The sequence below is a fragment of the Xiphias gladius genome, chromosome 15 (assembly GCF_016859285.1).
Source record: "Xiphias gladius isolate SHS-SW01 ecotype Sanya breed wild chromosome 15, ASM1685928v1, whole genome shotgun sequence".
Taxonomy (NCBI): domain Eukaryota; kingdom Metazoa; phylum Chordata; class Actinopteri; order Istiophoriformes; family Xiphiidae; genus Xiphias; species Xiphias gladius.
In genome coordinates, this window is record NC_053414.1 from 10,987,323 (window position 1) to 11,010,592 (window position 23,270).

Sequence of the window (23,270 nt, forward strand, 5' to 3'; positions counted from 1 at the left end):
ATGGCTAGCTCCGCAGCAGGTCGAGATGTCCCCAACGCTCCGGCGCGAGGCGAGCCGGAGCCGTTGGAGCCGACCCATCCCGAGCCGGCCTGTCGCGAGGCACAGAAATGGATAGAGGTGAGTGGAGTGACCGGACACGGAGGCTCCGGGGCCTGCTGCTACAGCACGGTGGGGACAGAAATGGGTCATATTGCCACATACTGTGACCAGGGATAAAAATACATAGTCCTACAGCACCACCGGTGTATCATCACCTGTTGGGGGGGCGATGCAGTGTCGTGTTACCGCTGTGGGACAACGGCTCCGCTGCACGCGTGAACAACCGTGTGTATTAAAAGTTTTCACACATGCCTGACTCTTCATGGAACTGGGCACCGAAGACCAGAACTGTGAGGACTTTCAACACCGTTAGAGACGGAGAATAAACGACGGAACATAACGTAAATCCCGCAAAGTATCCGTTTATTTTCCGTTTGTTGAGTAAAGATGAGGATCCCGTTTGTCTACTTGCTAGCAGAGGGAACGCCTCCCTTTTTTTTTTTTTTTTTTCGGGCGCGTGGGGGTTCCGGTTGCCATGGTTAGGAAACCGGGCCGGCATTCACGCACGAGACGGTGTACGGTACCAACAGTTGATGGGATGAGATTGTCATCCGTGGCCTCCCGCCGCATCGCCTCAGCCATCATCCGGCTAAAAACGCCCCTCGCCCTAAGCCTGAGTGGTGAATCATGATTTGCCCGTAGAGCTGCGTTATGACCTATTTTTTCTTTAATCGTGGCTCAGTCTGCCTCAGCGGAGCTACCTGCCAACCACAATCTCAGAGTGGCGAGCTAAACGTGTGGAAGTACGCCGAAAATGAATTTTAATGTAGAAGTTTTGGTTTTAACTCCACACCGTGGCTGCTTTTTTTTTCCCACACGGCTCCCACGATCTGTGCGACTTGCCCTGCACTCAAACCAGTTTACTGCTGGCTTCGGTAGATAGAGAGGAAGATGGATGGATAGATGTTATTTGACATATCACCGCCACCACCACCATAGATAGATTTACTTGACACATTACCATAAAGGCATTTTGATAGAATTGCCTATCAAGCCTATTGGGCCATCCACTGTAGTTTAACCCGAGCAGATGCAATGTAGATACATTATATATATCGATATATAAGGGATGCAGACCTCCAAATGTGTCTTATCTGATGTATTGTATCTGAGTCTTTTGAGTTTTCCAGTATTCTGTGTTGCACACACACAAAATATTAAGCTGCAGGATACATACAGCTGATAACTCATGAAATCGAGAAGTGTTTTTACTTAACTTACTGTGTTGATGCTACATGTGTATTTTTTACAGTGAATAAGCTAAACTATACCATTTCATATATATATATATATATATATATATATATGTTGTATCATAACAGTAGCAGAAATAAGGAATAACTTCGAGATGATAGAGGTACATTTACATTTACATTTACTCATTTGGCAGATGCATTTATCCAAAGGATTTACAAGTGAGGAACAACACTAAAGATTCAGTACAGTGGGAGACCTTGAAGCAAGTACCAAGTGCTAGATCTATTCAAAAGACATAGTGCAAAGAGTTCAGGTACAGACGTGCACTGATGGTGTGCAGTAAGTGCAAGTTAGGCATGTCGGGGTATTTAGTATTCAGCTCAATCGACGTGCAGAACAATTATTGGCACTAACAAGCATCAAAAGTTGTGTAAATTAACAAAACTGCAGCAGTGTGAGTCTCTCCAAAGTCAGCGGGAAAGAGGCATTAGGGGTAATATCCCAAGTCTAACAAGCCCCTCTGACTCTGGTACATGAATGAATCTGGCAAGTGCTGACGCTCCCAAGCAGTCTGATCGGCATTCTTAGTTAGTTCGGTAAAGTATACATGGCGAGTAGGCATCAGAAGGTCAACGCCTTTGTCAATGTGGGCAAACAGCTATTCCGTGGAGGCAGTACATACCAGTGCAAACTCAAAGTGTCAAATTCGCAACAATGCCAGCAGAAATGATGATTTTGTTCATTTTGGGCGGCACTAGTGAGGACAGGATTCAAGGACACTTTAAAGGTGCACTGGGTCAGGGAGAGGTTTGAAAAGTCACTGAGAACTAGCAACAATGTGTAATACTATTGGAGCTAGATAAGCTGGGATGATGGCTGGACCTCTAAATTTGCCATGGCATGAACCTTTTACCTGTGGGACGCTTTGGCCGTGGTAGCGATGCTTTGTTTGTTTTGGCCTGTACTGGACTCAATCTTCACTCAACCTTGACAAATTATATATTGTTCCAAAGCTTTAAGTCTCCTGATTCTATCTGCGAAAAGCATTTTAAGATCCCCATACCACTGAAACAGCTGTTGACACCGAATTGGTTCAGACTTGTGGCGATGGCTCCAGAGTGTTTTCCACAGAAAGGGTACTACTACAGGCCTCATATTCCCTTTTTAATTCCAAAACCCCCCAAACAATAGGTGGGGCAAAAAAACTTACATTTCTTACGTTTGTGCCTCTGTACCTTTGGTTTAGTATTTCTTACACTCATTCTGACTTTTTGCTTGTAAATTGAAATAGTTACCTTTCAGAGGAGGCCAGCCTAATGACTGTAATCAAGTTAAAGAACAGTAACATTTTTCTTTTGTGTACATTATTTTCAGGCTCATGCACAAAAAATGGGAGTGTCTAGTAACAGGTTAAGATGATACTGCCTATCAAGCCCATGGGGCCAGCCATGGCAGTGTAGTCTAAACAGACACAATGTAGATATAAGGGTGGCTAAAGCTGCCGAATTTCTGCTCTTTGCTTGGGTGAGTGTAGGAGTTAAAGGTAAGTCAGGCCAGGGCCAGTCTTGGGGCCCAGTGAATTTTAGCACATCCAGATATCCACTGTAAGGCCTAATGAAAGGTTAAAACATCATTTAATATGAATACTAGGCTTCCATTAGAATATTCTCTTAACTTTTGGCACGTTTTACTGTGCGTTGATACTAGAAACAAACACCAAGTCCTGACATACAATTAGAATTGTTGTGGATAAGTATCCAGTAAAGATAAAGGTTTATTTTCATTGCAGTCCTTGTTAGAGAAGGAGTAAGATGACAGGTTTAAGCAGACAAGACAGGTTAAAAACATACAAAACAGAATAAACAAACCTACAAAACAGACTTAAGACTGTTTAAATAACAACCATTTCTTTTCCAAGGATAAGTTGGCTTTCATAATGTTTTATAGCCAAGAACTCACCGAAATAATAAAAGTGCCCTGACTTGGTCCATTCTGATGAGACTGAAATCGAATCTGAGATTGAACATGCAATCCAAACAGTTTTGTAAATCCATTGTTTAACAGAGTGGTTCCTAACCTTTTGGTTAAGACCCCCACAAAGTTCACAAAATAAATCACAGGGGCTGCATAAGGATTAACAGGATAGGAAAGTAAAACAAAAATCACTTGTGGATTTTAATAATTTTACCTCTTCAGGCTTCTAAAAGTTTACTAAAATCATGTTTTGGTTGAACTTGTCCACACCAGTAGACATAGACAGCCACTGGTGAGGTGTCACGAATAAAGATTGCTTTATTTTAAGGGGTCTCAATTCAAAAAGGGTTGGAATCCACTGGTTTAACGTGAGCTGAGAAAGTTGCATTTTCAAAAGGGGAGAGATTGCCCCAAACTTGTCCAAAGACTTGTTAAATGGTAAAACTGCCAACAACATTAAAGCTAATTGGTTTTAATGTAACCTTGGTCCCTCTTCCATATACATTTTTAGCTTTTATTATTCAATCAATCATTCAGTTTATCTATCTAAGGTAAATGGTTCGCCTGGGGCCATATCTTTCCATCGTGATTGCTTTTAAAATTTCAGAGGCCACAGAAGTGGATCATTCATCTCCCATCCACCCAGTTCAGATCTGCCAGTGTCCAACATACAGTAGAAGAAAAACAAAGTAGTCAGTATCAGCACTTATAAAATACCTATTTCTGTTCAGAATAATGACCTTTTTATGTGGCTTTAAGAATATTAATATGAAAAGATCATTTTCCACCAAACTTGCACAGTTATCCCTTCAGTGAATGATGTTGAGGTTGGATGTCACTTATCCTCTCAAGTCATCCTTGTGCCCTACTCAAATCACAAAAAAGGATTACAAAAGATGACATATCTGCTTCTGGTTTGAGGAATTGAGTTATCAGCTAGGCTTTTAATAATTGTCACATCTCAAATAAATGTGATCATCTTCCTACGACCGATAAAGCTTAAAGCAGGAGTGTGAATTGTTTTATTGAGCGTACTTTTTCGCTCATTGATGGTTAACTGGATATCATTTGAAAATGGTATACAGGCACGCCAGTGACGATGTGATACTTAAGTTTAGTGTCAACACGAATATAATACTTTGTTCAATACTATGGGGTATACAGGGTTATAAACATATGCTCACAAAACCCTTTTAACAAGATATGTCAGAATTCTCAATATCTCACTGAATGTTTTAACACAAGCATCCATACAAGAAGTCTGAAATGAGCAAAGTCATGATTTAAATCTGGAATTATCTGATCATATCTGACCAAGCATTAATTGACATTTTTTGAGACTTGTCTTCAAAATTAAACACTTTGCACAACTCCTCTTCAACATACCATGCTTTCTTTCTCAAAAGTTTTTTTGGTTAACTCGCCTTCATCATGGCGGTCTCAGTGTTGGAGCCTGCTTCTGTTTTATTTATGTGCAAGCCATCAGTCATGTGACGTACACCATCACTACAAACACCAGATAAATAGCATTACACATTACAACCTTTTTCAAAATAGTTTTCATAGAATTCAGTTTTTCCTGCCAATTGATAAAAATATTTATAGCAGTATATTTGGCTGTAACTGAGAATTATTTTCATCATTGATTAATCTGCCAGTTATTTTTTTGATTAATCCAATATTTGTTTTGTCTATAAAATGTCAGAATATAGCGAAAAACACCTGTTAGAATTTCCCACAACTCAAGGTGACGTCTTCAGATGTCTTGTTTTGTCCGACCAACATTCCAAAACCCAAAGATATTCAGTTTACCATCTTGTATGACAAAGAAAAGCATAAATCTTGGCATTTACGAAGCTGGAACCAGTGAATATTTTTCGTTTTGCTTTAAAAATAACTAAAACGATTATTTGATTACCAAAAGTAGTTTTCTGTCAATTGATTAATTGACTTATCGTTAATAATATCACATACAATATTTCATCGGTGGACAAATAGGTTGACTCTTAATTTTTCAGTAAAAATACCACATGCTATTATTTCAACCTCATTTTTCAGAATAAAAATATACTCAAAGCTCTACTTTTACACTTGATTAACTCTAAGTAATTTTCTAAGTCAGTACAGCTGACCTCAATATATCCTTATTTAACTGAGGTTCATCTCGCTCTTAAAACATCCTGTTTTTTTGGGGGGAACTACCGTAATCCACTTAACTCTTAATTAATGGCTTCAAAACTTTAAATCATTGACAGATTTTGGATGCTTGATTGACACATTATGGTCAACACTTACAAAGCACCAATGGTAGCTCTGCTACATAAATAGTGAGCACAAACAGTCTAGTCTAGGTTAATGCTGGCCTCTAAATCTTAATCTCTCCTGCAATGTCTTTGCTCTGTGCTCCTCGTGCTTTGTCGTCTTCCTGCCTCCTAATTCTCCAGTTATTTTCAGAGTGGTCAGGCTGACTCTATTTCTAGTTGTGTGTTTATACGCTCTCACAGGTGGGGGTTAACCATGCCACCCTATGCTCCATGCAACATTTTCAGGCTGTGTGTGTGCGCGTGTGTGTGTGTGTCAGAGTATGCAAAGCGTATGCACACACACACATACCGATCAGCTATGCATGATACTGCTCACACACTCCCCAGACACGCCCTGGTTGGGTGACACTGGTCGCTATGGGAACATAACACGGGCAGGCTCTCAGGTGTCACTGTTTCCAGGGGGGCAGTAGAGCAGTAGGCCACATGACCCGAGCAGGAAATTAGATTGGCACAGACAAGGCCTTTCTGTCTGTTTATAGATGACACAAGGCTGGATTAGACTGTCTCAAAGGTGACACACAATGTCAAGGTGCGTTAAACCTGTTCGATGGGACACTGAGGAGGTTCAAGTTGTAAAGGCTCAGAGAAACACAAAATTAACTTTAGTGACAGCAGTTAACCTCTGCTGTCACTGACATACAATACATAGCAAGGGTTAGGGTCGGACGCAGAGGGAGTAAATAAAGGAGTGTGTGTGTGCGTGCGTGTGTCTTTGTGTGTGTGTGTGTGTTTGTTTGTGTGTGTGTGTGTCTTTGTGTGTGTGTGTGTGTGTGTGTGTGTGTGTGTGTGTGTGTGTGTGTGTGTGTGTGTGTGTGTGTGTGTGTGTGTGTGTGTGCGCCAGATGTCACAGCTGTCCTGGGCAGATTAACTCCAGTGGTCTCAGACATCCAGCTGTGTCTGCATGAGAGAGAGTGTTCGAGTTGGACTTTCGATGCATCAAATGCTTTTTGGAAGAGTGTGAAATACTGTTGACACAGTATTGCTTCTGGCCAAAATGTCTATCTCAGTGCACAGTCATTTATAACAGTGTATGATTTGAAATGTACATGCATTGAATTAATGCAATGAAATGTACATACAAACAGACTCTTAGTGAGTATACCTATTTTTTTAACTTATATATGAATTACACAAATGTTCACTGTTTGAACCTTAGTTAAGATACAACATCTTTTGTTTATACTCAAGAACTGTGGCTACATTTTAAAGTACAGTGTAGAGTGAAATGTAAATGTATATATTAAAAATGTCCTTTCAGACTACCATATTTTTCCATGTTTTGTTTGTTTTAATTGAAGTAAAAATATAAAACTATCATGCAGTGATTACGCTATTATGGTGCCTAATCATGCATAACTATAAACTCAATTTTAATGTACTACTAATGTATTTTACTGTGCTGAATAAGCATATTACCAATACATTTTCAATAAGTGTTCTGGAATTACACCAAGGAAGTGGTCCTGTTCCTTGTATTGAACTGATGTCAACTGTCAGCAGCTGAAGGGTCTGGTGCTGTCTGGTGTCGACTCACTATGGTTAATTACTCTGATCCAGATTAAGCTCATCCTCAAATCTGTAATGCATCTTGAGTATAACTTTATCTCTCTGTCTCTCTCTCTTCCAACCCTCTGTTTTTTCTCTTTGTCTTCCTTTCTTCTTCTTGTAGCACACGGAATTAGTGTGCAAAGTGCCTGCAGCACATTATAACATTAAAACAAGGCAAATGCTTAGGAAAAACCACAAATTAAAACACCAGACTCTCAGTGACCACTACGTCGCAGTGGGGCTCAAATACTCCTCATCTCCATCTCTTACTGCAGGATGATGCATTTAATTTCAGGACTGGCTTTACTGGAAGCATACAGGCATAAAGGTTTAGCATGGTTCAAGATAGCCCCAGTTTGAGCTTCTCATGTATTACTCTGCAACTGACTATCATTTTCATTATCGCTTATTCTGGAGATTGTTTTTTCAATAAGAAAGTTTGTGTTTAGTTGATAAAATGTCAAAAAGTGAAAAAATAAATTTGCTGTCCAAACAAATATCGAAATAGTTGTTGTTGATTAATTCTCTGTGAAACTAATCGTTTCAGCTCTGTATTGTAACATTACATTTGAGTCACAGAGCTAAGCATCTGGTTCCCAGAAAAATACTGGGAAATCTCTGAAAATGGCACAAGGTCATGTACTAACACTGCCCGCTGTTCTTAAGGTATTAGCAAAATCCTCAAAGACTGTTGGGATGAAAACAATTATCCACTGCACGGTAAAAAAAAAGATTTCTAACCCATTTTCCAATTTGCAACACCCAATAAAAACAAAAATGATAAACAGTAATGACTTATGCTCTTGCTCAATCAGCACTACATAAAAATCAAAAAGTTTTGTTTTCAATTGTATTTTTTCAAATTTGATGTTTTTCATTATGTTTTAATACAAATAATGTGCTGTGCCGAGAATCTGGTCAAAAATATTTTTATTCTGTAGTGGCAGAATGTTTTTTAATCCAGGTGGTTCGAGGAGTTCCAGGGGATTAAACATAAAATAAAAAGGGCCTAAAATGTTGGTAAATGAACCTCTGGGTTTTTACAACATTGATAGGATGTTACATGAACTGGGGCTCAATCCAGGAAACTGCCTGCCTGTCCCATGCTAAAAATAAAAAAAACTATTTGAGTAAATTGCAGCATCATGGCCCTAAACATACTCTTCATCACTTGGTTTGGGACTTCAAAATCCTGGCTATTGTCATTTCTGTGCATTACAGCACATGATGTGCTTACCAGAAATAACACCACTGTGTTAACGATGTACTATATCACTGTCTTTTCCTCTTCTCTCTCTGATTTTTCAAGACTCACATTCTTTACATCTTTTTAGAGTTGTTAAAATAAAAGCAAAGGGTACTTTGGCCTACTTCTGCCCCCCCCTGCACACACTCCCACCTCAGGGTTTAAATTGTAGCTGCTGCTGCCATTCACCCAGACTGAGCAGAGCAATCCACCATGAGGGATGAGAGGGAGCAAGAGAGGGTCGAATTACAGTTGCTGGGGCTGAAATACCCCCAAGGCCTTTGGCTTGGTTTTTTTTGCAGACATGAGTACTCACTTAACACACATGTGCACACTCTGTCTCTCTTTTTTTAACACATACAAATATCATGACAATTCCCTTTCCTCTGTTTAGCTTTTCATGTGTTTTGTATCCAAAATGTGTACGCTCACATCAGTCACTATGTCTAATTGCTGTACTACAGTTTCAGCAAATTTATGCACAGCCATTCGTTAGCCAGCCCACCCCCGCAACCCGCCGTCTGTGTCCTGCCACCTCCACACACACACTACCCACACAAAACACAAAAACAGAAGTCTTGCTCTCCCTCAATACAGTGCCTTCCTTGGTGAGTAAATTATGCATGACCATGGTGTAAATGTTTCAAAGGCCTGGAGCCGAACCTTAATAAACATGACCAGCGTGCCAGCGTGTTTGTGTGTGTGTGTGTGTGTGTGATAGAATAATGATGAAAGACAAGAAAAGAAGGGGATGCCAATGGGAAACATCTGGTCACCACTTATATAATGAAAAACAATAGACTTATTTTCATAGCTGTGTGTGTGTGTGTGTGTGTGTGTGTGTGTGTGTGTATTTCCTCCACCAGTAAGAGAGGACAGAAACAGAATAAGAAAGTCGAGGACTCAAATATTTTTCAAGTTTAAATGCCGTCGAAGTATTTAAACCCTCAGATGATTAGGTGTTTGTGATCAATTGCCCATAAAAACTGACACATTGGCTGAGACTAAGTGTGTTTGTTTGTAGAGGCATGTATAGGAGCATACATATGAGCAGCAGAGACGGAGAGAGTGTGTGCCTGCAGTTAACGGTTTGGGTGCTAACTGTAATCTGTGCTAATCTGGATTAGACATCAGAACAGCGTCCGTCAAACCCATCTTCTTTTCCATTCATCTTTGGCTACTGGTTAGACAGCAGCTCCAGAAAGCAGTTTATATGAGTGGGTTGGCGTTGTGGTAGTATGTCATTGTTGGCCTCCTGATTCCCTCCTCCTCTCCTGTCAGTCCAGGACAGACAGCAAATTGCAGGTCAAATTAGAGGACTGAGGTTACCGTTGCAGCCTTGTCAAGATACTACTGCATGCATCTAAATCAGGGATGGGCATGTGGGCGCGTTTTGGGAAAATGGAATGAGGACAGAGAGCAGTGTGTCATTGGCCTGGCGTCTGAAGGCCTACTGAAGCAAAATGTTGGGGGAAGGGTGAACCATGCAGCAGCAGGTTCCTCTGTCAGGGACATTGAGGTGCAATCCCGGGACTGAAATATAAAATATTTGTCTACAAATGACTGTGATCATATTGGGGCTATAAGTACTGTTTACAACTAACGTTGAAAAGCTAGTGACAAATGCCACAAGTAGTGACAAATGACATCAGAGGTTCCGGGAGCCCAAAGTGAAATCTTCACGTCGTTGAATCCATCTAATATTGCAAAAAGTAAAAGATATTAAATTTATAATGTTAATAAAGAGAGAAAAGCTCCAATTCTTCACATTTGAGGAGCTGGGACCAGAAAATGTTTGGCTTTTTTTTTATACGTAAATTACTTAAGTGATTAATTGATTTTCAGTGATTATTCATTTTTTCTTATACTTTATTCTCATCTGTTTCATGACACATATGAGAAGAGCAGCATGGCCAAATCAGAGGATATTGCTGTCATTTTTGAGTGAAGCACTTGCTTAGAGAACAGTGGACTTCAGGGTTAGTTAATGAGTTAGTTGGTTAAACTTTATTTATGGAGGAGTTTTCATTCAAGATCTTTTTTGCAAATGAGACCTGAAAAGAAATTCCATGTCTCCAAAATCACAGCAAGATCCTGCATTATTCCTGGGTAGACATCAGTGTATTTATACATAATGGAATATAAAATGTTGCCTGAATCCATCAGGATCAGTCTTTTCTACGCTCCATGTCTGTCTTTGTGCTTTATGCCATCTTTAATTCCCTCAACTTTGATTTTTCATCCACTCTGCCATATATTTCATTACGTTTTATGAAAATTTCAAGTGTTGAATCCGTCAATAACTAATGAAAGAAGTAGGGATTTACCGATCCACGTTTTCCTCTCTTGGCTCCAATGCCAATACCTCAACTCCGAGTACTGCTGAGTACAGATTGGATACCCCTTTTTTGATCCGTTTTTGCCCCCCAAATTTAAAATCTGTGTGGAAATCATTTTTATCTCAGGTTACACGAGGACAAAGATTCTTGTGAGTCGGTAGCCCAATTTGACTGATTGAATGCAGCAGATTAATTCCATTGCATTTTCAGAGACACTATACTGATACCTGTTCTGCTGAATAAGGCACCAATCAGGTATCAGGTATTGGATCGGTGCATCCTTAGAAAGAAGGATGTAAAAGAGTACTATTTGGGCTTATTAGTTAGTAAAGTTAGTTAATTCGTTAGTAAAAGTAAGTAAGTAAATAATCTAAGTAACGTTAGTTGCAGTTGCAGTTAGTCATCTGACAGAAAATGAATCACCAGCGATTACGATCATCAATTAATTGTCATTTATCAAAGGGAAATATCAAACATTTGCTGGTTCCACCTTCTCAAATGTGAGGATTTGCTGCTTTTCCCTGTTTTATTCTAAACTGAATATCTCTTTGTTCTGGACTATTGGACTGTCGGTTTGATAAAATGAGCAATTTGAAGACATCACCTTGGACATTTTTCAATATTATCTGATATTTTATAGACTTAACGGACGACGAACAAACAAAAAATAAGCAAGCTGCAGTCCGGGTTCCAGTCCACCTCCTTTACATCTGTCTCTTCCTGTCCCCCTTCCAAAGGCAGTAACAGGGAAGAGCTTTGGAGACAAGGACTTCCGCAGAGCACTGGAGAACGGCATCCTGTTATGCGAGTAAGCCTGTGACATTGCTCCACTTCAGGTTTTGATGTCTGAAGTAGCAACAACATACATAAACTCCCCCAAGACTCAATAAATCTCTGCTTCTCCCCCTTCTCCATACAGGCTGCTGAGTGCAATCAAACCAGGGCTGGTCAAGAAGATCAACAGACTGCCCACCCCCATTGCTGGGCTGGTAAGAGGACACTCTCCAGTGTGACATTCAGCCCTCTAAACCACCCTGTTCATCAAAGTGATAAACTCTCGACTGTCTGTGGTCCCCTGCTGTTTCCTTTAGGACAACCTGTCAGTCTTCCTGCGGGGCTGTGAGGAGTTGGGCCTGAAGGGCTCCCAGCTGTTTGACCCTGGGGACTTGCAGGACACTTCTATACGAGCTAACCTCAAGTAAATAGGCGTGTTGGTGGCTTCACTTCCTGTACATGTCCATTTTAATTTAGTACAAACGACAGTAACACACTTTTCTCTCATCAGGGACTCCGACTGCAACCGCAAACTAAAAAATGTGAGTTGTAATTACTACAGTCATTACTATTACTACATGCATTAACTTCAATGCTAGTGTGATTAGCATTTATGAAATACACCAACCCCCCGTATCCATGTCTCCCAGGTGCTGAACACAGTGTTCTGGCTGGGGAAGGCTGCCAGTGGCTGCGCCTCCTACAGCGGTCCTACTCTCAACCTCAAAGAGTTTGAAGGGCTTCTTGCTCAAATGAAGATGGTGAGTGAAGACAGTGATGAGGTCAGAGAAGGGAGGAGGAGGAGGGAGACAGACAGACTGATAAGAGCATGAAAGGTGGTGCGGGGGATGGATTTGTTAGTTTCCTGTCTTTGTTGGGGTGCAGGAGAAAGGAGAAAACACCTCCTTGTTTTTCTTACACCACAGCTACTCCTATTTTGGGGGCATATGAGTTAAGAAAGAAGCTTGTCTCTGTAAATTTGATCTTTTGGATCAATTAGGGTCGATGCAAATTAGTTGATCTTTGCAGTTTAAATTTCTTTTACAAGATACAATGAGCAAACCTGTATTTTCTTGTTTTCATTTTTCTTTCATTTGTCTGTAAGTTTCTCTTCCTTCACCTCTTATGTGTCTTCTCTCCAATCAATTTCTCTTTTCACTTCTGTCGTCTAAAGTTAGTTTCTTTATGCATATTTGCTACTTTATGCAGTTGTTCATATATTTTACTGATGTGGTAAATGGTATGCGGGACATTATATCGCCATGCTGGATTCAGTGACTGTTACAGTACTGAATCATTCATGTGAACCAGATAACTCAAGAATGATACATAACATAGTAGAAACTTCATACTTACACCACAGGTACTCCCTACTGAGTAGATAAATTTGCATATTAATAGGATAAAACAGATTTTTTTTTTTTTTTTTTAACTTACAAAATAATAGTACTGTTAGCATATATTTTCCTTTGTTGTGGAGATCATGGTGGGATATAAAGCCAGCTAAGTGCCTCTTTTTGTGCTCATGTGTGTTTTGGTAGGAGAGTGAGGAAGTAGGCGACAGTCCACAGAAGCGCAGTGTTAGAGACAGCGGCTACGACTGCTGGGACTCTGAGAGGAGTGAGTCTCTTTCTCCACCACGACACACTCGCGATAACTCCCTTGACAGGTGAGAGACATCTGTCAACACACACACATAACCCAAATATGTGAACGCACACACTAGGGGTTTTTCAGATCAATCATGAGAAGTTCAGCACAAGTGGCGACATAAAGACTACATTGCATTCAAATAAATGTCCCATGTTTGAATCGAGCTGCAATGTGAAACTGTTATATGTTTTCTTGTCTGTTTTTTTTTTTTTTTTTTTGGATAGTCTGGACTCTTTTGGCTCCCGCTCACAGCACAGTCCTTCTCCTGATGTGGTGAATCGAGGAAACATTGACGGTTGGTTCTGATAAATGTCTCTCAAGTAGGAAAAGTAAACATTTTTGGGTTTATAAGAGAGCCTGGCCAGCTTTTTTCCCTTTTCCCTCTCTTTATTTTTAATGCACAAACATGAGAGTGGTATCGATCTTTTCATATAATTCCCAAAAAGACAGCAAAGAAGCGTAGCTTCCAAAATGTTGTATTATTCATTTAAAGTAGCAATACAAAGCCCATCATCCATAAATAGTCTAACTGCTGTTCTTTGACATGTGTGACTGGCCATAACACTGGTATGTTATGGGCAGTCAAACCGGCTGTGGACAACAGCTGAACATCTCAGCCTGCATGTGCATGTGTGTGTGTGTGTGTGTGTGCCCCAGATGCAGCAGCTGTTGGTCTAAGTAGCAATCACTAGAGATTTGGACCTGGGAAACACAGACTGAGGTCAACATCCTGCCTGTCATATGTCAGTCTGTGTGTGTGTGTGTGTGTGTGTGTGTGTGTGTGTGTGTGTGTGTGTGTGTGTGTGTGTGTGTGTGTGTGTGTGTGTGAACATAAAACACAGGCATCCTGTCTTTTATGTTGACAGTATAACACGTGCAGCAGGGTGACAAGAAAAACACTATTCCAGAGCTGGGAATAGACAGAGATAGTGTGCTGCCCTACAAAGTAATATTTATAACCCAGCAAGAAAGATGGGCAGGGGGTATAGTTTTTACTACTCTGTCTGTATGTCTTTTTGGATAATACTTCGTAGATTTATGCATAAACAGGTGGTCAAAGGGTTGGCAAGAATAGAAGTGATCGATGTGTCTTTCTGACCACACTCACCAGGTCAGATGAACACACAGGATGCAAACAAGCACGGAAAATAAGACCGTGGTTGTAATAATGCAAACATGTCCTTTAGTTTCCAAAGGGATTCGCATAAGACCCTCAGATTTTGTTTGCATATTAGACATCTCTAAAAAAAGGGGCAATACTGCTGGTGTTGACCGGTGTTACACTGGTGTTGTGTGATGTTACAATAAATGGCTAAAATGCCTAAAAGTGTCTAGAATTTAAAAAAGCATGTATGCCTCATTTAAGGCAACATCATAACAGTATTTGCTTTTACAAACATAGAGTAAGCTGGTAATGGCATAGAAGAAATTATGAACTTTTGGTGACAAAAACATGGAGCCATATATCTTGACAACTGTATAGTGTTTGCAGAGGTTATTATGCAAGGACCAATTAATAGTAGTTCCCTAAAGTCCTGACATACTTTCTAACCTTACTCTCTCCTTTCTCTTTTATGCTTCATCTCTCTTTGTTGCCTAGGGCGAGGCAGCGACTCCGAGGCCGATGCCTCCAGCAGGAAGCCAGATGTGCGAAAGGATGACATGTTGGCCAGGCGGACTGCCAGCAGTGAATCAAGAAGCTCCATCCCCTTCAACCAGTTTCTTCCTAATCGAACCAATGCCAGCTCCTACATCCCCACTACGCGACGAAAACCACATGCAGAGGAGGGAGAGCAGCGGAGGTAACAGCCAACGCATTAATAAAATAGATAATTCTGATGCAAATGAAATGTATGGTATTAAGAGTTGCAAAAGAAAATGCAAAAAAACTGAGCAGATAGATGTAAATCACACACGGATCTAAAGACACACAAACTTTCATCATCCCTAATTTTCCCTTGCCAATACACACTGTTCCCCAGTCGTCCTCAAGCCACTTCAGAGCAGGGCAAAAGAACTGGACTGCACCAAAAAATTCCCAAGACCGTCACTTGGGCCCTAGAGAACAATGGGGGAAAACTAAAACAGGAAGAGGAGAAGGTGGCCCAGGAGGTGTTGGAGCAGAGGAGGCTGCAGAAGTTGGAGAAGGCAGGAATTAAGGTTCTGCCTGCTGCTGTTCGCTACAGCAGGTCAGAGAGGACCCGCTGCTGTTGCTGTGGTTCAAAAATTTTGGTCAGGGTCACTAACGAAAAGTTGTGATGGTAATTTTGCCTGTGGTTTGCTCTGACACCAGTGCTGTGTCTATCTGGTTTCAGCAGTCTATCTACTTTATGATGAGTTTTGTGTGATAGCATACTGGTTTGTGGAGTGACTGATAACTAACTGCTTGCTTATTATTGGTTTTATGGAAGAGAGATGCATGGGAGAGGTTGATTTAAACCATGTCACTTGCTTAAAATGGAATAAAGGTTTCAGCGGATGGGATTTGCTACCTGATTGAGCGACTGCTTTTGGGTTGACGTGTCAAAAATCCTTATTCTATGAAGCACCTTTTTTTATATTTGACTGCAAACCTGAACTAATCAACAGCAGCTGCTAACTGTATTTGTGGGAACACACTGAGTCCGAATGTTGCATGTCACTACCTTTGCTCACAATGTGGCAGGATGGATTTTTAATCATCTCTGAAATGACCATGCTACGTCCCCCCCGTCTCCAACTCCAGCCCTCCCACAATTGAGGAACAGGAAGTGAGGTCACCGCCCCCGAACATCATCCTTCGTCGTGATAACGACTTTTTGAACTCTCAGAAATCTGTCTGGGATTCCTCCTCTGATGGGGAGGAGGAAGCAGAGGTGCGGAAAGTTCCAGATGTCCGTAGAGACGATCTGGCATCCAGACGAGCTCATCGTGGCCCCGTTGCTCCTAAGGTGCACCAGTTTGTCCCACCACCTGTATGTAGCAACACAGACCGAAAGCGCTGGGAGGGCATTAGACGGGCCTCACAGCAAGCACTACAGGAGAAGCAGATCAGGTTAGCTGTGTGTGTTTGCGTGTCTGAATTTACCCCTTTTTCTTCCATTTCCTCTAACTCGATTCTAAATATTCTTTCCCGTTTTCCTGCTCTTTCTTTCTTTGGGTGTTGTGGTCACTTGTGGTTTGATGTGTGGGCTCCACTTTAATGTGTAACACGTGCTGTATGATGCCACTCTACTGGCCTTGTGATTGGACAGTGAGAAGGAAGCATTCCCTGACATCATTACACGCAGACACAACCCCTTCCTAAACTCTACCCCTCGCCACAAGGAAGAGGAGGATGAGGAGGAAGAGGGAGAAGAGGGAAGGGTTATGGCGATGCCTAACAAGCAGAAGGATGACCTGGCTCGTAGGCGGGCTCAGAGTAGGCCCCTCCCTCACAGGGAAGGACCAATGAGCTTTGTTTCTGCCTCCATGAGCCAGGCAGATATGAAGAAGTGGGAGAAACTCAAGATGACTGAACCCAGGTGCCCAACACACACTCTCTGTTTCAGCACAATGTGCAGTACAAAGCAATTAAATGCTGCTGTATGTCAAGTGTGTTACTGCTGAATGACTGTGTGTATCAAAGCTGATGAGAGAATGTACAGTATGTGTGTGTGTGTGTGTGTGTGCATTGGCTTCGAGTTGCTGTTCCAGTCTTGGGCAGATCATTGCAGGCAGAAGAGTGCCATAATTCTGCAGATATGTAATCAAGCAAACTAAATATTTCTGAAACTTTAACAAAGAGCAGCTTGAATATGAGCGAGGGGTTTAATACCTTAATTTGGATGGCATCCGACTGAATCCTCACTAAACCGCACGAAATACACATTGTTTGAAAGCTGAAAGTCTAGTGACTATCTCTGTCAACCATTTTAAAATTCAAACATCTTTGCAACATTTCCTGTTTTTCTTAGTGGTTCAAGATAGAACAGTAAAAGAAAAAAACAGGTGTAGGAAAGAACAGTGAAATATTTTTAAAAAGATATGTTTTACTGTTCACTTATGGTTGAATTACGCTTCTCTGACCTATGCAGACAAAGGCATTATGGGTAACCGTAAGTCGTTGTAACTCATTGAGGAGCCGGCGTCCACACATCCCAAATCTTGACAACACGTCGTGCGGACCAGCGAATCAAGCAAACTGATTGGTTGATTCAAATCCTGACAGGACACAGGTACCAAATGGAAATGAAAACAAACGTAAAGCTACTACGTCCAAGTATAAAAGAAACCTGCATGTAAACGTATCGGAAGTACCCCTGTGCATACTCGCCTATGTGCAGCCCGGAGAAGTATAATTCCGGTTTAAGACTAATTCTGACAATTTGACAGTTAAACTCAGAAGAGTCACATTTCAGGAAGGGATCATGACTGTAGTCAAAAGGGTTCAAGAATTCTAAATATTTTATTTTCAAGCTGGAGAACAAAAAGGGGGATGCTGTTAGGGAGTTATAAGGAAACAGGTGAATACTCAAATAATTTGATTAATCTGAATTTTCCGAAATCACAAATGAATATAGCTGAAATGCTAAATATATCTGAAATAATTAATGTAAAAACAAAGGACGTTTCTGGGCCTAGTCACGAAATAGTCTGGCACGTTTTACCCTGTAAAACAGCAAATTTTTGTTTATAAATTTGGGATTAAGGAAACAAGATTTAATTATTAATTAGTTAAAGTTTTAATTTTTGGGCTTAGAGGTGCTGGTCAGCAGATTTTGTCCCCCATGGACAGAGTCTAAAAAGCTGTCTCCCCTAGTTGCAGTCTTTCTGCTAAGCTAAGCTAACCATCTGCTTGCTGTAACTTCATTTTTTCTGTAGAGACATGACAATGGTATCGATCCTCTCATCTAACTGTCACCAAGGGAGCAAATTGGCGTATATCTCAATTGCAAAACAGTGACTTTGAGTTATTTATAAAGCAAAAATGCCAAACATTCATCTGTTACAGCTTCCCAAATGTGAGACTTTGAATTTAAAAAAAAAAAAACTCCAAAAAGTAGTAGATATTTCCATCCATAGATATTTTCCATCTACTACACTTTCATCTTTCTTAAGTCTCTTGTATCCTGTTGTAAGCAGCTTTATATCTGCCTAGACTTAGTTTCCCTTCTCTCCTTGTCTCTGTTCTTCCCCATGTTCTAATCTGCCTTTTTATTTGCCTCATTATTGTGCACTTCAGTCCTCTTCAGTCTTCTTTGACAGGCATTGAGCAGAGTAGGGAACTGGCCAGTGTGTATGAGACTCTTGTGTGTTGGACCAAAAGAGGAGAGAGGCGAATGTTGGCTGTGAGCACTGCTTCGGCTTTGTTTTTCTCTCTCTGTGCTGATGTCATTAGATAGGATAAAGATTTTTTTGTGTTCTCAGAGGAGCAGCAGTGAGCGGGAAAATGTGGCTACCTAGAGCAGAAAAAAAGCTTGGCATGTACTGTATATGCGAATGTACATGTGTGTTGAATTGATTTAAGTACACATCCCCATGTTTTTGTCCTCTTCTATCCGTCCACACTTCCTGTCTGATTCATCATTTCCACCTCATCCTTCCTTTGTCTTCACAGTCTGATCCTTTGTCTCCAGATGCTCATGATTTCCTTTCCACTCTTCTTCTTCTCCCCCTGCTCTTTTGCTGGCTGTTGTTGTGTGTGCGTGGGTGTATTTGTGTGTGGCTACATTTGTGAGGTTGTTACATCTACAGTGAGGCTAGCCCGGCACCTGTGTGTCAGGCTTGTCTGGAGAAAAATTATGGAAGTCCTCTCAGCGGATCAGCAAAGGCTGGACGAGGTCACAGCAAAGTTGTGACCTTTGGGGGCGTGACTGAGATCGAGCAGCCAATAGACACAGTCACATCAAATGAAGGGGAGGAGACGGAGTTGCTAAGACGACTCCTTTCCAAGGCAACTGTAGCCATGCCTACCATTGGCCTGGGCTCCCAGCTTTCAGAGCGGGAACGCAGGTATGGACAAGGCCAAATACAAGACAACTTAGGCTACAGTGGCTCAAATCTCAAAGTCACTTGCATTATTATGGACTGCTTTGAGGAATAAATAGCTAATTTTTTTGTTGCATTACTTATTAATTGGTTTAATTTAATTGCTTGCCAGTGACATTTTGGGAAATATCATACATTTCAAGTCTGTTTGGATTAGTAAATTAGTTAGTTTGGATCCACCGCTCAGCGTTGTGCTGATTTGCTTGTAGTTTTAATGAGAAACAAAGGCACACACAGACACAGAGACATGCTTGTGTACCTTGCTGTGATTAGCTATATAGGCCGATACTGGATTTTTTTAGGCAAATATATTGATGTTTAAGAGTTTAAAAAAAAATCAAATGACAGTATATCAGGATCTCTGGAATTAGTTTTTTTGTTTTTGTTTTTTTGAAAAAGAAGCTTGTCAGTGCTCTCTGGTTGACAAATATTGTTATAGAGACACTGTAGAAACTACCTCAGACATCTCTGTGGCATTTCTGTACTGCAATTTCTTGTTACTTATCGACCAACAAATATGCTGATACTAATATATATGTGATAAGCTAATATTGGCCAGTCAGTCAGTGGTTGGTCAGTCAATTTATGAGTCTAGCTCTGATAAGTAAATGCAAAAATCGTGCATCTCTGTAGTGTATTTACTAAATGTTTTTCTGGTAAAACAATACACATTCTGTTTACTTCTTAGATTTGCACTTGAGCGTGTACAAACTTTGCCTTAAAATTGTGGCATATGCGCATTTTAAATTTCTACATATATTTACATTTTTTAAATCTTGAATTTTTATCCTTTACATTTATTTTTTTCTATTGCTTTTTTCACACCAGTCTTCTAGCACAGCATGCCACATTGCATTTCACTACACATATTGCTTGTGGATGTGTGAAATAAACCAGTGACTCCTTCAACCCCTCTAATGTATGTTTTTGATATTTTTTAAGTGAATTACTGGTCAGAGCAAAAGCGCTCCACTTTATAGATGGAGGTTGTTACAAGACTCTGATGGTCAAAGTGTCTGATGTGGCTCAAAATCTTATCGTAGATTTTTCTGTTTTTTGTTTTTTAGTAGATTTGCAATGCTTTTGCATGTTCTCTTTTCTAACATCTCTAAAGAGATTCTCTCTTTAAACGGAATTTTTTGTTTTTCTGATCTCACTGAAAATACAATCTGGACTCTGAACTCAAAGTGAACGCACCTGGCCTGCTTTTCTGCATGTACATGCGTGGATTTTAAGGCTATAGTAGCAAGTTTGGGTATAAATTATCCATCTTTGTTGCTGCAGTTAGAGCTTTATGCATTGCTCTCACAGCCAGGTTGGCGGAGCTGACCTCAGTCAAACTACCCCTACTTCTGCTGACCTCCCAACCTGGACCCCCGAGGTTGCTCTGACTCCTGCCGAGCTGGATGCTCGTTTGGCTCAGTATGAAAGGAGAACAGAGGAGGAGGATGAGGAGGAACCAGAGAGGATCCCAGATCTTCAGAAAGACGATATGATGGCAAGGAGGACAGGAGTTTTTCATAAACAAAGCACCGCTACAGTGACTTACAACCGTTTCCTGCCCCTGCCCAGCTCCAAACGCTGCACACAAGGGGAGGACACTGCTGATGCTGCTCCGCGGAACAAAAAGGAAGTGCAGACAGACAGAAGCAAGAAACTGAACGCCAGGTGGGCTGAGATTTGTGCTGGACTTGGTCTAACAGTGTGTGGAGGGCACTAACAAGCTTGGTGTGATTTGAATCCTCAAAGAGATTCTCCAACTTGATGTTAAGTTATTACAATTATAGGAGTTTCTCTAATAGGGTGGAGCCGCAGCAACCCAGAGTTCACGTGGAAACCGCACCTCAACCGCACCCTGACATGATGACGATCCAATCAACGTCTCACAGTGAACGTGAATATGAGGATGATGAGGATGGGTATGATGAAAATGAGCCTGTGCCTGACCTGGAGAAGGATGATATGATGGCACGGAGGACTGGATCTTTCCAAAAACCGGTTGCAGCCAGAACAAATCAGTCCTTTAACCAGTTCCTGCCTATACCTGGATCAGTCAAATATAACATCAGCCCAGTGTCTATAATGAAGAAACTGCAGAGCAGACCTAAGCTAGCAGAGAAGATGGCAAGTGAAAGGTATTTACTGTGTCGGAATGATGAAGAGATTGGGGTGTTTGTCAACTACTGCAGCTAACAAAGCATAATTCCCTGGCAAAGACTAAGGTTTAATCATGTTTGCAAGTTTTATGGCATGCAGTACTTAACATTAATAAGCCCTGTGGATGATTTAGAGTTGATCCTGACTTGGTGGTGTTGTATGGTTCCAGCATGTTTGAGTGCCTGCAGCTGCATGTCTGACGTGGTTTCATTTGTGTTATCTGTATATCAAAGGACTGGTGGATTTGATTTGTTGTTGTGGTCGAATTCTTGCAGCTCTGTTTTTCACATGGCTTGGCTCGGTTTGTGCTTGGTTTGGACTCATCTGGCTTTTTCTTTTGTTGGTGAGGTCTAATGTTGGCTTTGTTTGGCATCACTTTGATTTTTCAGTTTCCGCTGAGTGTGGAAAAATCGTCTGTTATCTTTGTATTGCAAGTGTAAATCACTGCTGAATCACATAGGGACGAAAACTGTCGCTGCAGTAGTGTTTGAAACTCTTAAAGGGTTGGTTCACACAAATTACAGAAAAAAACAACCCTTAAACAGGTCTGTAATTACGTCATAATTGCCTCATAATTTTTGTGGAAAGAACCACATCATTTGATTCAATTTACAGAGACAGTAAACATTTATTTGATAGAACTGCTCTGCTTATTATTCATTCATTACTGGACTCTTTATTCTCCACATATGTTAACTTGCCTGAAGACATATTTCACATTGTGCATGTTCAGCTGACCTGCTGTGTACTGAACAAAAGTGTAACAGTGTAACAATTGAACACTGTCTCTTTTCTTCCTATTATTATTACCAAATAGTACTTTCCAGGAAACCTCCTAGGAAATTATGGACCTGTAAAATTACCTGAAAAAACGTATTTTTTTTAGCTCACATCTAACGTTATCTAGCCACACAGATAGTTTTAGTTTTATTTTCCCAGATTTTGAGATACAAATCTTTTAAAGTTTGCGAGAGACCGGGAATCACGTAGATAGCAGGTCAATCGGTCAATTAATCAATGTATCACTCAGCAGAAAACAGTCCATGCAACTTGCTGTTTTCATAGGGACCATTTCTTCAATAAAAAGCAATTCCAACGCAAATTGATTACAGTGAGTTCAGTGGTTTATTTTTCAATGGTATGAGCACCATAAACAACCTTTATTGTGGTGGAGGCAGAAATCTTAGATGTGAGCGAGAAACCTTTTTTTGTAATTTGGGTGAAATGACTGAAGCCTTTTCCGGCCACTCCTCACTCAGTTATCTGACAGCAGGTTTCAATCAGCTACTGGCTTCTGTTGTCTGTGATGCCATCTTGATTTACCCGATAAGATGTGTTGTTTTTTTTTTTGGTAATTTCGGCCTTGTCACTGGATTTTAGCAGCATCGTTACCGTAGCAGCAGAACCTCAGGCCCCGCCCCCCGCACTCCCAACCAGCCCAAAGTGTGCAGTGCTGAGGGAAAGGCAGGAGGAGGAGGACGGAAAGAAAGAGGGAGACATGACAGCCCCTAACACCTCTGTCACAGATGTGCTTGAACCCCTCCCTTCTCCATCACTAACCCCTCCACCCAGTCCTGCTGCTGCCCAGGTCTGTAAAGTGGAGGCAGAGTTGGAAGAGCAGATTGTGGAGGAGAAAGTTGAGGAAAGAGAGGAAGAGACAAAAAGGGATGTGAATGAGCAACCAGGGAAGAAACCATTCTGGCTGGAGGACGATGATCTACCTCCCATGATGTGAGATGCCCGTTGAAGCTTTTTGCATATGTCTTCACTTCCATTTTCAGATTTGTTACCATCAGACCGGTCTGTTTTTATTTCACATATTTACTAGATCTGTGAATAGAAGTGAACGAGAGTTAAACTATTACTACCAACTAGTGTTATTTCTGCACTGCTGGCAAATGTTTAATTGAAGTCTTCCTTTGAGATGTGACTATAGCAGTCCTACAT

General features: G+C 41.0%; 1 protein-coding gene across 1 annotated transcript in view; it reads left to right on the top strand.

Annotated features, from left to right (window-relative positions):
- LOC120800511 (LIM and calponin homology domains-containing protein 1-like) overlaps positions 1-23,270 on the top strand; it is a 34,489-nt gene continuing 11,219 nt past the window's right edge. The window contains exons 1-9 of the mRNA XM_040146662.1: positions 1-117; positions 11,468-11,538; positions 11,650-11,719; positions 11,822-11,928; positions 12,016-12,046; positions 12,155-12,265; positions 13,046-13,173; positions 13,382-13,452; positions 14,758-14,959. Coding sequence (XP_040002596.1) covers positions 1-117; positions 11,468-11,538; positions 11,650-11,719; positions 11,822-11,928; positions 12,016-12,046; positions 12,155-12,265; positions 13,046-13,173; positions 13,382-13,452; positions 14,758-14,959 — 908 coding nt within the window. The remainder of the gene's footprint in view (positions 118-11,467; positions 11,539-11,649; positions 11,720-11,821; positions 11,929-12,015; positions 12,047-12,154; positions 12,266-13,045; positions 13,174-13,381; positions 13,453-14,757; positions 14,960-23,270) is intronic.